At 36.6% G+C, this 15,417-nt stretch overlaps 1 protein-coding gene across 2 annotated transcripts in view; it reads left to right on the plus strand.

The window, feature by feature from the left end:
* c2cd2l (c2cd2 like) overlaps positions 1-15,417 on the plus strand; it is a 52,308-nt gene that overhangs the window by 27,722 nt on the left and 9,169 nt on the right. For both annotated transcript variants that reach the window (XM_079816210.1, XM_079816211.1), the window contains exons 3-7: positions 10,873-10,968; positions 14,125-14,244; positions 14,593-14,706; positions 14,839-14,952; positions 15,219-15,321. In XM_079816210.1, the coding sequence (XP_079672336.1) occupies positions 10,873-10,968; positions 14,125-14,244; positions 14,593-14,706; positions 14,839-14,952; positions 15,219-15,321 (547 nt within the window). The remainder of the gene's footprint in view (positions 1-10,872; positions 10,969-14,124; positions 14,245-14,592; positions 14,707-14,838; positions 14,953-15,218; positions 15,322-15,417) is intronic.

Below are 15,417 nucleotides of genomic sequence, written 5' to 3' on the forward strand. Positions count from 1 at the left end.
TATGAGAAACAGAAATGGTTAATTTATTGCTTAGCAGGATCTTCAGGCTATGCAGTCTGTCATTTGTTCTTATGCACGTCACATCTCCATAAGCTGAAGCTATGCAGAAGCTATGAAATGGAAAAGATTAGTTCACCTTTCGAGTCTTCAGGTCTGAGTCCTTCATTCATCACGAGTTATGAAAAAGAGCCATCATGACAGAAATTCACAAATTTATAAACATTTATGTAAGACATTTGAGACCCGAAGCGCATAACGTAACTGTAAGAGTAAAAAATTTAAGGAATTTTTTTAAAATCGCTTGTTTGTAAGGAAGGTTGGGAATTGTTAAAGGGTTAGTTCACCCAAAAATAAAAATTCTGTCATTAATTACTTACCCTCATGTCGTTCGACACCTGTAAGACCTCCGTTCATCTTCGGAACACAAATGAAGATATTTTAGTTGAAATCCGATGGCTCAGAAAGGCCTCCATTGGCACAATGCACTGTACACTCTCAAGATCCATAAAATGTACTAAAGACGTTGTTACAAAGTCCATCTCACTACAGTGGTTCTACAATGACTTTATGAAGCGATGAGAATAGTTTTTGTGCGCCAAAAAAACCTAAATAATGACTTGTATAGTGATGACCGATTTCAAAACACGGCATCATGAAGCTTCGAAGCGTTATGAATCAGTGAGTCGAATCATGATTCGGATCACATGTCAAACTGCCAAACTACTGAAATCACGTGACTTTGGCGATCCAAACCGCTGAATCAACTCACTGAATCATAACGCTTCGAAGCTTCATGATGCATTGTTTTTAAATCGGTCATCTGTCAGTCTCTTATCACATTTTCCAAAATATTTGTGTATACATTTGTTATATCAGTTAAGTATACAGTGAATAACCTTATATAATGCGTGCAGAATTATTAGGCACGTTGATTTTCTGATCATATTTTTTTTTCCAGGCACATTTTTACCAATTCCTAACCACATTAATCTTAATAACTACTATTAATTTCATATTTAATCATTTGTAAGTGATATAATTGTTCATGAAGGCTGGAAATTAAAAACACCTATATTCAGGTGTGCAGAATTATTAAGGTGTGTTTTGTTGTCCAGTTTTGTTTTGTTGTTTTGTTGTCCATTGTCCAGGCCCTGGTTATTGACCTGGTTATTTCTAGACTTGACTACTGCAATGCGCTTCTGGCTGGACTCCCCTCTTGTGTGATCCAAACACTTCGAATGATCCTGAATGCAGCGGCACGTCTGGTCTTCAACGAGCCCAAAAGGACCCACGTCACAACACTCTTCATCTCTCTGCACTGGCTACCACTCGCTGCTCGCATCAAGTTTAAGGCGCTGACGCTTGCCTACAGATCCACCACGCGCTCAGCTCCTGCATACTTTGACTCGATTCTACAAATCCACACCCCCACCAGAAGCCTTCGTTCAGCTAAGGAGCGAAGGCTTGTGGTACCATCACAGAGAGGCAAAAAATCCCTTTCCAGAACATTTTCATTTAACGTTCCCAGCTGGTGGAACGATCTGCCCACCGCCATCAGAAATGCTGATTCGTTGACAACATTCAAAAGTCAACTAAAAACTCATCTCTTCCATGAGCACTTAACCTCTTAAAAAAAAATAATAATAATTCTTTCCTCTCCTCTTTCTCCTCCTCTTTCCCTCCCTACTCTAGCCTGTGCTACACTGAGAAATGTACACGGACTAAGTATTTCAGGCACTTGTTGCGCTCACTCGACTCTTCACGACCAATCGCTTATTGTACCCCCAAGTTGTAAGTCGCTTTGGATAAAAGCGTCTGCTAACTGCATAAATGTAAATGTAAATGTTTTCTTTTACAGATAAAATGATCCAAAAAAGAGATTTAACTCTCAAAACTCAAACTTTATTTAATGCCCATGAGAAGGATACAATACGAATGCAATACTAGACATTGCAGTTAAGGCATGACCATTGGACAGTGAAATGCTCGTTGGGTCAGCAGGGTCAGACAAAAACAGGTGGTGAAGAAAAGACACGTTAACTGCAAAAGAATGAAGAATTAAGGTGAAGAATTAAGTATGAAACCACCAGGAACCCTTGATGTGGTCTCCAGCGCCACAATTTTCTGTAACTGCAACCTACCTGGAGTCTCCAGAAGTGCAAGGTGTCAGGATCTCAGAGACTTAAGTTCCTAAAAAGATTACCCTACTTAATAAGAATCACAAGCTGAAGTTTTGTAAATTTTTTATCTTTTGTCCTGCACCTGTTTGGGTTTGAGGATTGTGCACACCTTTTTGGTATTTTTGACTTAAAATACTTCCAGAACCATTGGCGCTGAAACAAGTGGGCAAGCGCTGTTGCACTTTCACTTTATCTTTAATTTAGCACTGTTAAGTGCCCTCTCTTTTTGAAATTACATGCCCTCTTTATCTTTTTTTAACTGCAGGTTATGGTGTTTTAGGAGATTCTAGGGGTTAATTAGTAGTTTTACAGTAATACCGGTATACTCAATATGAGGGATGATACTGGTATTATATATTTATACCAGGTTAAAGGGGTAAACATTATGAATGAAACTTACTTAACAACAGTTGAATAGGCTATATATATTGTGGTGACAGGAACATTTCTTTATCTGAAGCCAATTACCCCATAGCAATACCTAGAGTCCAATCAACATCAATACCACTATAATTGGCTATAGTCACGACTCACGGATACCGTACCAATGTCAAGTCAAGTCAAGTCACCTTTATTTATAGTGCTTTATACAACACAGACACTTAAAATGATGATATTGTGGGTGTGGTAAGACTAAAAAAGTGTATCTTTTCATCATTTTCTGGATACAATCAAACATTGCCCAACACTCAAGTATTTAGTATGACCTGTCAGACCAGAGTTGCACCCCTGAACACAGTTAATGCATTCATGCATTTCCTGCATATCACTTAGCTGCCTTATGTCAGTTATCTCAAACATGCATTCTGCTTGATCTTTTATACGTTTGACTTGTGTTGAAAATGCAAACTGACGTGCATGGCTAAAGTGGAATGTGTGGTGATTTTGTTCAAATGCTTAACTGTGCCCTGTGGGGGTGGACAGGTCCTGTTTTTTTTCATTACGTTTGCTGATTTCACTGATGGAACCTGAACAATCTGCTGATGCACAGGACAGATTGAGCTTTTTCCCTCTGTGCTGTAGTTGGATGTGCAGTTTTTCGCCTAGAAACTCACTTTCAGTGGTCATGCAGCTGTATAAAAACAAAAGAAAGGTGTATTACCAGCTTAACGCTAATGTTCTTCTTCTAGCCCTCACTGGTCTCAGTGCATGTGTCTGTCTGTAGAGGGTAATAGCCAGTGGCACACATGTGGATCACAGCATGATGTTGTGGAAGAGCACAGATGATCATGCAAATGTGTGATGTAAATGACAAGGATTTGTCTCTGTATGCAAATCACACGTATTGTGGTGATTTTTTGCTGAGAAGAGAATTAGAAAGACGTGTTGTGATGTAAAACTCTCAGCTTTTACAGCAGCAGACATTTGAATCAGATTGCTTTTGTGGTACTAACTTAGCTAACTAGCTAAAAAAAAATGTGTTTCTGGAACTACGTTCAAATTTGGTTGATTTTAATTTTCATTACAGATTTCACCTTTTTTTTCTTAAACAGTGGCCAAGGCATGCAATATTAGGGGAAATCATTGTAGACGACACAAAATTAAACAAATAATATTTGTTATAGATAAGTTATATTGCACATACACTTGACCAAAAAGTATGATGCATTATGAAATGAATTTTACTATTTTTTTGGTCTAATATTTTTCTTGCATAGCATTCTGAAGTCTATTCTATACTCTTCTATAATCATGTAAAACAATTCTAAAGAAAAAAAACATTACATAACCATTTCTAATCAAGTATAATCATGCTATTCATTCAACGTATTATAAATAATTTTTTTGAATGTCACACCAACATCAAGAATGATTAAAAATTAGAGCAAGACAATTTATTATCAAAAATATATAAAGACATGTATTTAATGATAAGATTTTTTTTTTTTTTTTTTTTTTTTTTTTTTTTTTTACAGTTTAGCCTTTTTTTAATCGCTGTGTTGTACTGGAGAGATACAATGCATCTTATGTCGACGAACATCTTGCAAATGAAGTGGTCCAGTGTCTCTAGAACAGAACAAATCATCAAAGTGGTGTTACACTAAAATGAATGAGCTTTGGCTATGAACTTATTTAGATTTTGCAGTTGGTAACACAATAGTTAAACCTTTCTGTGATTCTTGTACACTGACCCAGTGCTACCTGTATGAACACACATTGTCATCTCTGTGTATCTTTGTAGGATGGAGAGAGGGGTGTGAAATAAAGAACATATGCTAGTACAGTAGGGGATTTGCGTTTTCTCTTCCTCCTCTCCGTGAGCTCAGAGGCTGAGCCAGTAAATGCTACCCAGTCAAACATGTCCTCTTGTCCCATAGGCAGAGAGAGAGAGGAGAGAGAGAGAGAGAGAGAGAGAGAGAGAGAGAGAGAGAGAGAGAGAGAGAGAGAGAGAGAGAGAGAGAGAGAGAGAGAGAGAGAGAGAGAGAGAGAGAGAGAGAGAGAGAGAGAGAGAGAGAGAGAGAGAGAGAGAGAGCAAAACCTAAGTCAATTATGCTGAGCTTCTCTAATTTCAAAGCTCTGAGGTACTTAAATTCTTACTCTCTGAGATTTACTTTTGTCTTTACTTTCTGTAAGTATTTATAGCTTGTTAATTTTACACTGAAAGGAACTGTAACACTTTAACACAGGGTATTTGTGTACACATGTACTTTCAGTTTAATAGTTTAAGGACTATAAGCAGTAGTTCCATAACTGTTACAAACCTTTTTGGTATGTTGTTGGTCAAATTCCATCTATATCTTTCATTCATGAATGACAGCCAAATCATCCATCTTTTTTTCCCCACTTTTTATGCGTGTTTCTGGAACTACCATGCCTTCATCTTAAGAAATAAAAAAGAGGGTAATTTGAAATGCCATCAACGTATAGCTGTTTTTGTATTAACCTTTTTCCAGACCCATCTAAAAATATGGAAATCCATCATATAAATATCAGTTCCTTTTTTGCAAAGCATTTCATTATTTATTATAACACAACTTACTATGTCTGGAATTAGGAAAAGTATCAGGAACAGTACCAAAACCCAGAAACCGGCATTTTTGAATCATCCTAAAGTCAATCGTTTTTTTTTTTTTATGGGTTTTTGGTTAAATACTTGAAATAAGTTTTGTGATTTAACACAAGCTCAAGATATTTTCACGTTTTTGTTCTATGACACAATATATCAGTAATGTATACTGATTTTTTAAAAATCTTTTATCTGTCTTAAAAAAGGTAGTTGCTAACAAGTCGCTAAATTGAACTACAGAAATATTAAAATCCTTGCAAAGACTCATCTACTCACTAGTCCGCTTTTACAGCCTCATTATTTAGACTCACGCCCTTGCAAACTAACTCAAACTTTCCAACTTGTAGATTTTAAATACAGCTTGATGGAGTTGTCAGAATCTTAGTGGTGGTGATGTTGAAGTTGAAGTCATGCAAATGGTGTAGTCCATTAAAGTTATACTTCTGGCAATTTGGCTTCATTATTCATAAAAGTTGCGTTCATATGTGAAGATTATATTGATGAACAATATGTGTAAGAATCATAAAGGTTTGTTAGTCACAGAACTTCTTTTCTGCAATAATTCAAAAGCCAATGAAAAAATCAAATTGGCTTTTTGTCAAGGGATCCAGGATGATGCTAATTTACAGGACACATTATCACTGCTTGATTACTGAAGCACATACTTAATCTGAAATATGAGATGTATGGAAAAATCTAAGTAAATATATCCTTTTTATTTATTTATTTTTAATATAGCAGTAATCCCAGCAGGCACCAGACGTCAATATGATGTCAGATTGACGTCGGACAGACGTTGCATTTTGGTTGAAAATGAAAATCGGGTTGACGTCAGAACATAACATCAGATTGACATTGGGTTCTGACGTCAACCCGATTTTCATTTTCAACCAAATTGCAACGTCCGTCCAACGTTGGATGTTGACGTCAATCTGACGTTGGGTTCTGACGTCAATCTAACGTTGGGTTCTGACGTCAACCTGATTTTCATTTTCAACCAAAATGCAACGTCCGTCCAACGTTGGGTTCTGACGTCAACCCGATTTTTATTTTCAACCAAAATGCAACGTCCGTCCAACGTTGGATGTTGACGTCAATCTGATGTTGGGTTCTGACGTCAATCTAACGTTGGGTTCTGACGTCAACCTGATTTTCATTTTCAACCAAAATGCAACGTCCGTCCAACGTTGGGTTCTGACGTCAACCCGATTTTCATTTTCAACCAAAATGCAACGCCCGTCCAACGTTGGATGTTGACATCAATCTGACGTTGGGTTCTGACGTCAACCCGATTTTCATTTTCAACCAAAATGCAACGTCCGTCCAACGTTGGATGTTGACATCAATCTGACGTTGGGTTCTGACATCAACCCGATTTTAATTTTCAACCAAAATGCAACGTCCGTCCAACGTTGGATGTTGACATCAATCTGACGTTGGGTTCTGACATCAACCCGATTTTAATTTTCAACCAAAATGCAACGTCCGTCCAACGTTGGATGTTGACATCAATCTGACGTTGGGTTCTGACATCAACCCGATTTTCATTTTCAACCAAAATGCAACGCCCGTCCAACGTTGGATGTTGACATCAATCTGACGTTGGGTTCTGACGTCAACCCGATTTTCATTTTCAACCAAAATGCAACGTCCGTCCAACGTTGGATGTTGACATCAATCTGACGTTGGGTTCTGACATCAACCCGATTTTAATTTTCAACCAAAATGCAACGTCCGTCCAACGTTGGATGTTGACATCAATCTGACGTTGGGTTCTGACATCAACCCGATTTTAATTTTCAACCAAAATGCAACGTCCGTCCACGTTGGATGTTGACGTCAATCTGACGTTGGGTTCTGACGTCAATCTAACGTTGGGTTCTAAACACAACACCAGATTGACATCAACCTCCAACGTTGGACAGACATTACATTCATATTGAAACTGGCCATTATCTCATTTGTCATCAGCCTGTGGATATAAAAAGAAAATGATTTAAATGTCCAAATAATTAATAATACATAACACATTATGAACCGGTTGTCATAGTTTTTGTCAGGTTCGTCATATCTATTGCAGATGTCACACTGGTTCTACTCTGGTGCTAGATGGAAGGTCATGGGCTCACCCATGCCAGGTTTTTATCTTCTGGCAACACAAGGGATAACATGCAATTCCAAAATCTAAAACCTAAAAATCTCTAAACATTTACTTAGGTCTGTTGTGAATATGTACACAAAAAAAGAGAAGAAACAACAAACAACTGACTGAGCAAATATTAGATGAAACCAAAAGCAATGGTTTAGGATATTTCACACTATGAATTCAGTGATTTCACCAGTCTGTAATCGTTATCATTGCTGCTTCTTCTTCTTCGCTTGTTTTAATCAAGAGATGCTGTACTCATTCAGGAGATGTGTAATAGCGCCCCCTAATGTATAACATGGAAAGTGGAAAATATCGTAGAGATGACAAAAGACAAAAAAAAAATCACTCACGACTCTTGACGGAATAACTTTTAATAAGGGTTAATCTATATTTATATGCAGTGATATATAATTTAATGTTTTTCTATTTGTGTACCTGAAAATCTAGTTTAGACCCTTGTATATTTGTTCTGCTGTGCTGTTGCTCGTAATTTGATTTTTTGTTCTTATTTTATTACTGATTGTCTTTAACAATATTTACAATATATATTAGTTAGGCTAGTAGTTTTTGGAGTCATAAACTTATTTATTAAGGTTTCATGGATCAAAAACCACAAAAACAATACTGGGCTTATTTTATTTTATTTACTACTTTTTTTGTGGTGGGGCCAGTGAAAATTTTGTCAGGGCAAGTAGAAAAAAATCCTTATATAAAAAATGTGTCCTTATAAAAAAAATGTTTTTTAAAAACAACGTACACGTGAGCTCCATGTAGAACGGAAAAGGTGACAATACTAAACAGACCGCCTACTGCGTGCCGCGTCTGACAACACCACGTATCCGTAACACGCCCGCTCCTCAACACTAGTAGTTTCGGGAGGTCTACTCCACTACAAATGTGTTAAAACCAACAAAATATCAGCGTCTAATGATGTTAGAGTTTCCTGTTTCATGTTAGAGTTTCACAACCTAAAACTAATCAAATATCAACGTCTATTGATGTTCGAATCTGACGTCAATATGATGTTGGCTCAACGTTAGATTTTGGTTAGTTAATACCACATCCTAAAACCAACAAAGCATCAACGTCTAATGATGCTAGAATCTGACGTCAATATGATGTTGGCTTGAGACATTGGCTCAACGTTAGATTTTGGTTAGTTAATACCACAACCTAAAACCAACAAAGGATCAACGTCTAATGATGCTAGAATCTGACGTCAATATGATGTTGGCTTGAGACGTTGGCTCAACGTTAGATTTTGGTTAGTTAATACCACATCCTAAAACCAACAAAGGATCAACGTCTAATGATGTTAGAATCTGACGTCAATATGATGTTGGCTTGAGACATTGGCTCAACGTTAGATTTTGGTTAGTTAATACCACAACCTAAAACCAACAAAGGATCAACGTCTAATGATGCTAGAATCTGACGTCAATATGATGTTGGCTTGAGACGTTGGCTCAACGTTAGATTTTGGTTAGTTAATACCACATCCCAAAACCAACAAAGCATCAACGTCTAATGATGCTAGAATCTGACGTCAATATGATGTTGGCTTGAGACGTTGGCTCGATGTTGGATTTTGGTTACTTTACAACACAACCTAAAAACAACTAAATATCAACATCAGCTGACGTTGGTATTGGACGTCAAATTAACATTGGCATTAGACGTTGAGCTGACGTTGAATTTTGGTCACCTGATGTCGCAACCAAAATGTAACCAAATATCAACGTCTTATGACGTTGTGTGCCTGCTGGGATATTGTCAAATTATGCAAAAAGGTGTAAAGTTAATATTTTGTGTGTATTTTTACAAATAATACTGTAAATGTTATTTGGGTAATGAGTAGGGCTTTCAAATTTAACGCATTCATTTTGCGATTAATATCTTTTAGTTTAACGCATTAAAAATATTTAACGCAATTAACATAGCATCTGTTTTTGACAAGTATCCTTGTAAGCACAGTCTTAAATTAGTTAAAATGTCTTAAATGAATGTAATGAGTTGTGAGAAAATCTGATGCGTGTCAGATCTGCATCATGTTCGTCAGGTCTTAAAGGGACAGCAGCCTAATATACCTAAATATACCGTCTTTATGTTGTTTTTACATTATATTTGGAGATTCATTGTGAAATTATTACAATATTAAAATAGTATATTAATATGTGATTTAATCATGATTAATTACAGATAAATGTACAATTAATGATTAATTAATTAATTTTTTTCTTTATTGATTGACAGCACTAGTAATAAGCCTTCAAAAGATGTTCCAAAAATGTCCATCACCTTAATTTCTACCACAAAATGCTATAATTTTTTCCCTGTCATTAATTATCCAAATTAAATAAAGATGTATTGACTATCCCTTAAAAAAGTACCATGATAATACCGTGGTCAATCATGATATCATAAGGGTGATGTGATTTTATGGTGATGTGAGCCTAGTATATGTTAACTTCAGCTTTTGGATAACTTCTCTCTCTTGCATTAAGCATGTCATTTTCATTTATTTTATATATGTGACAGATTATGGCATCTTCTATTAGGAGGATCAGTCATGTCAATTGTGATGATGAAAAACATAATTATTTACACACCTCATGTACTCATCTTGTTTTACAACACATGCAATCATATAAGCAGAAGGCTTCAGCTTTTCCGGTCCAGTTTTTCATGTTATGTCCATCAGTGACAGCAACAGCCACAGCAGAAGTCAGTGTTCTCCACAGTGTTGTGGTTATGCTCAGTCATTTCCATTACCACACTCATCTCTTGCCAATCCTGCTTGGCCAAGGTTTCTGCCTTGCTGCAATATCCTGTCATTGACAGAGTTTCCTTTTAGCGTGATTGGAGGCCATTACTCTAATCATGATCTTTACATTTGGGTGTTTTACAAGCTTATGTATTAGATTAGTATGTTTCTACCTGGAATCCTGGCATGCAATGTTTGTTGTATGATCTCCATTTGCAAACTGTGAAAGTCTGGCTCAAATAGGTGCATTGGCAGCTTGTCGTCATGGCAGTCTGCCATGTTCGCCTGGACAGAATGATGTCATATCCTGAGTATGCTATTCGCTGACCAATGTTTTTAAAGAGACAGAATGTATGTTGTTTGTATTAATCACTGTAACTAAGTACATAATGTCCTAAACATGAGCACGCTACAATAACCTGTTTTCTCCTCAGCTCAACTGGAATGATGATAGTTTTCTATTTTCATCCACTTTTACTTCCCATTGATTTATACAGCTTTTAATTAAAATGGGTTTTTTTCCCCTTCAGTTGCACTTTATATAATTGCGAGAGATGCATTGCAGGGAAAGTAAAGCAGATGTTATTGCAGTGCTTCCTTTGCCTGTTTATCATGCTACTTTATCCCTAAGTGATTTCTGTTTTGAAGCTGTGAAGATTAATGGACATTTAGCCCGAGAGATATATCTGAAGAGTGATTGCAGCCAAAAACTAATTTTCTTCACTTAATTTATGTGCAGATGAACTAACTGACAATCTCCATTTCTATTCAGAGCTCCATTCAAATCACCTTTGATGACAGTCTTCAGCTCCCAACTTCTGCGTCCATTGACTGTGTGACTTGCACCAACCAATCAGTACGCAGCATGGTAAGCGCTTAGTTACTAAAACACCAAATAAAGGTTACTAATATGCTTGTGCAATCTAACAAAAAAATGGGTGTAGGGGTGGACAATATGACTAAAATCTTATATCACAATAATGCGTAATTCTATTTCGCGATAACGATATACATCACAGTATTGTTATTTTAGTATATTTTTCTTGTCACCAATTTCAGTATCACAAAAAATTAATACGAAGTAAAAAATACTGCAGACAAGTAAACAGTCAGTGATAAAATAACAAAAAAGAAACGGATTACAAGCAATAGGACAAAAAACTACAATAGAACAAAGACACAAATGAAATGGTGCTACCTGAAAAACGTTAAGCCCAAGAAAAACTTCAGTCTTAACTGTGTAAACTAAATATATATGTATTCTTATTAAAGATACAGAAGTTATTTAGTCAAGAGAGATTCTCTCTTTTGTTGTTTGATTAACATTAATGACACAGACAGCAGCAGGAATATTAGGCTGCTGTTACTTTAAAGGTTCAGTGTGTAGTATTTATGAGGATCTATTGACAGAAATGCAATATAATATACAAAACTGTGTTTTCAGTGGTGTATAAAGACATTTCTTAATGTACCGTTATGTTTTTATTACCTTAGAATTAACCATTTCTATCTACATACACCGCGGGTCCCCTTACAGTGAAGTCATCATTTTGCGCCATCATGTTTCTACAGTAGCCCTAAACGGACAAACCGTTCTACAAAACGCAAGCTACTCTCTGCTCTTTCCGACGATTACATTTTTGTCCTGTGTCGGCCCCTGTAGCTTCTCTTCTCTATGGTTGCAGTTCACAACCTCACCACTAGATGCGCTAAAATTCACACACTGCACCTTTAAGACCTAATTCACAGATCCAATAATAGTGATTCACATGTGTTTTCTTTCTCAACTGTTTACGTTGACATAAGACATAAATGACTGTTTACGAGGATGCTCGCAGAGACTGGCATTTTGACACATGAGCATGTGTATTGAACCGTTCGAGCCCAATGAAAGGACAAAAAAAAAAAAATCAGTTTAGTTCTCACACGCTCTATGAGCAGTAGCTTCATGTGCGCACTTCTCTCAGACAGTGCTTAGAAACCATCTCTCAGTCAGGGTGATGAGTTCTCTTTCTCTGCTTATTGTGCTTCATCGGCTTAAATACGTTTTTAAACCGCAATGCTTTAAAATGAACATAAACGTTAAGCTTTCGTGCCCATGCAGCAGAGCAACATCACAAGAGTGTAACCGCGATAGAGATGATAGTCTGTGTATATCGCCCACCCCTAATTGTTGGGTGTATTGTTGGTTAAAAGATTAAGCAGCACTACTGTTTTCAACAATGATAATAATAAGAAATGTTTCTTGAGCAACAAAAAAGCATATTAGATTTATTTTCTGAAAGGTCATGTGGCACTGAAGACTGGAGCTTTAGCTTTGTCATCACAAGAATAAATTATATTTTTAAATATTATAATTAATTATAAAAAAGTTATTTAAATTTGTTCTAATATTTCACAATATTACTGTTTTTATTGTATTTTGGATCAAATACATGTAGCCTCGGTGAGCACGAGACTTTCAAAAACATTAAAAAATCTCCTCAACCCTTAACTTTTGAACAGTAATGTATATAAATGTATATGTCTTCGTATTTATAATATGATTTGTCATATTTTATGGTGTAAATTTAAATCATAATTTCAAGTAATTGCAATAATACATTTTTTATATACATATGCATTAAGAGAAATACTGCTCTTTAGCTCATTTAAAGGGATGGTTCACCCAAAAATTTAAATTCTGACATAATTTACTCACCCTCAAGTTGTTCCAAACTTTCTGGAGTTTCTTTGTTCTGCTGAACACAAAATAAGATATTTTAAAGAATGTTTGTAACAAAGCAGATAGAGCAACCATTGACTACCATAGTATTTTTTTCCCTACTATGGTAGTCAATGGTTGCTCTATCTGCTTGGTTACAAACATTCTTTAAAATATCTTCTTTTGTGTTCAGCAGAACAAAGAAACTCCTACAGGTTTGGAACAACTTGAGGGTGAGTAAATGATGACAGAATAATTTTTTTGGGGTGAACTATCCCTTTAACAGATGCAATCCTCAGTTTTGTGTATGTTAGTAGATCAGCTCAGACATTGTGTGCATGCTATTATTTTTATCAATATGTTTTTAAATGGTTACTTCACCCAAAAATTCTGTCATTAATTACTCACCCTCATGTCGTTCCGAACATGATTTGTTCATCTTCTGAACACAAATGAAGATATTTCTGATGAAATCCGAGAGCTTTCTGACCCCTCCATAGACAGCTATTTAATTAACAATTTCAAGGCCCAGAAAGGTAGTAAAAACATTAATATAGTCCATGTGACTCCAGTGGTTCAACCTTCATTTTATGAAGCAACGAGAATAGTTTTTGTACGCAAAAACAAACAAAAATAACAACTTTATTTAACAATTCCGTCTAGTCTGTGTCAGACTCTTACGCTGTTGGCGTAACGTATACAGTGCAGCACTTCTGAGTTCTACGGCAGAATTACTCGTGCGCATGCATTGTGGTGCTCACGTGAACAATGTCTGGCCAATGGTAAGTCGGTGTTCTGGAAGTGCTGCACTGTTTACGTTACGCCAACAGCGTAAGAGTCTGACACAGACTAGACGGAATTGTTAAATAAATTTGTTATTTTTGATGCTTCATAAAATTAAGGTTGAACCACTGGAGTCATATGGAATGTTTTAATGATGTTTGTTACCTTTCTGGGCCTTGAAAGTGTTAATTAAATAGCTGTCTATGGAGGGTTCAGAAAGCTCTCGGATTTCATCAAAAAATTCTTTATTTGTTTTCTTTTAATTCTTTATTTATTTGTATTTGTCTATGAACAAAGGTCTTAGGGGTTTGGAACGACATGGGGGTGAGCAATTAATGACAGAATTTTCATTTTTGGGTGAACTAACCCTTTAAGCACTCAAACTCTTAAATCGGTGAATGTGTCCAACATATCAAGTTGCATTCAATATATATTTTGTCTGTCACAAGCGTTTTTATGGCCCTTTTTTTTGTTGAAGATACCATATTGTGTCCCCCTCAGTCATTATTTGTCAATCATTGCCTCAACCTCTTCCAGGTCCTGCAGTGCAATTGTTCGGTCAACGCCGTAACGTTCCCCGTATCTGTCACTCAGCAGTCACCTGCAGCTGTTTCCATGGATACCTACCAGATCACGATGAAGCCCATGCAAGCCCAGGTAAAATACAAATGAAATGGATTTGCATCTGTGAGTTTGCATCAGTCTGCGTAGCTGCACACTCAACTCTCATTAGTCTGACGTCTCCTGCCACTGCTCACATGAATGAACTTCTCAGTTTGCCAGTTTTTTCCATCTCAATAGCTTAATGTAGATTGTGAGGTTTGGTGGCTATGAATATTGCATGCGATACTCATCTCAAGCAAATGACTCCACTTGATGCGCAGTGCCACAGTTTAATGTTTCATCTCTGGGCGGTAAAAAAATGGGGCAGTCATCGATGAATATATTACTTTTGCAAAATGACTGTGCAATAGGAGTTCAAATGTTCTGTATGGGCTGCTGTAGTTGCAGGTCTGTCTCGAGGAAGTGGAAGAAGAGGGTCTCCTTGTGTCCTGGACTTTTTCCAAGCAACCTCATCTCTCTTTAATTGTAAAATCACGCCAAAGAGTCCAGAAAGAGGTAAAGGAGTCCTTTTGGTCACATAGGTCATGTTCCTTTCAGCTTTTGATGTATTACAATTTGTAAATGGTACAAAAAGAAAATACTTTTGTAACTATGCAAGTAAACTGAAATCTTTGTTTTTGTCTTTAGGGCTCTGATATGGAGGTGGACAGTGATATGATTGCTGCGCTGGTGGAGGACACGCTATACACAACACACCCTGCCATGATCCTCAACCTGAGGGCCTGTGTATCAAGCCCTGCGGTAAAAATACCAGCATCGATTGCTATATCACAGTGTGTGGAGATCATTTGGAAGTGTACTGAACACTGCGACAGATCCATGTGGATTTTGTATGTTTTGGTTGGGTGTTGTGGTTGATGTACTACATGTAGGGATGTATGACATTCTTATCAGTACAAAACATACAAGACTTGCAATTAAGGTCAACAACAATGAGGAAGGAAAACTGACTTTTTGAAAAATGTGACTTTCATGTTATAAAACAGTCACATTCCCTATTGTTACAGTTCCCCAGGGAGAAGCAGATCGGTGGTCTGAACTCTCCATCTCAGAGCACGCCTGTCAAGCGGATTTTGGTGCACCAACTCAAAGCAACTGATGTCAAAAAAGGTATAAAGATATGATTGTCCGATTGATTAAATGGCACAACGATCATTATTTTTTACATTTCTTAATTATGAAATTCTTATTTATTCACATTTTTAA

This window comes from Gobio gobio, assembly GCF_949357685.1.
Source record: "Gobio gobio genome assembly, chromosome: 4".
Lineage (NCBI taxonomy): Eukaryota > Metazoa > Chordata > Actinopteri > Cypriniformes > Gobionidae > Gobio > Gobio gobio.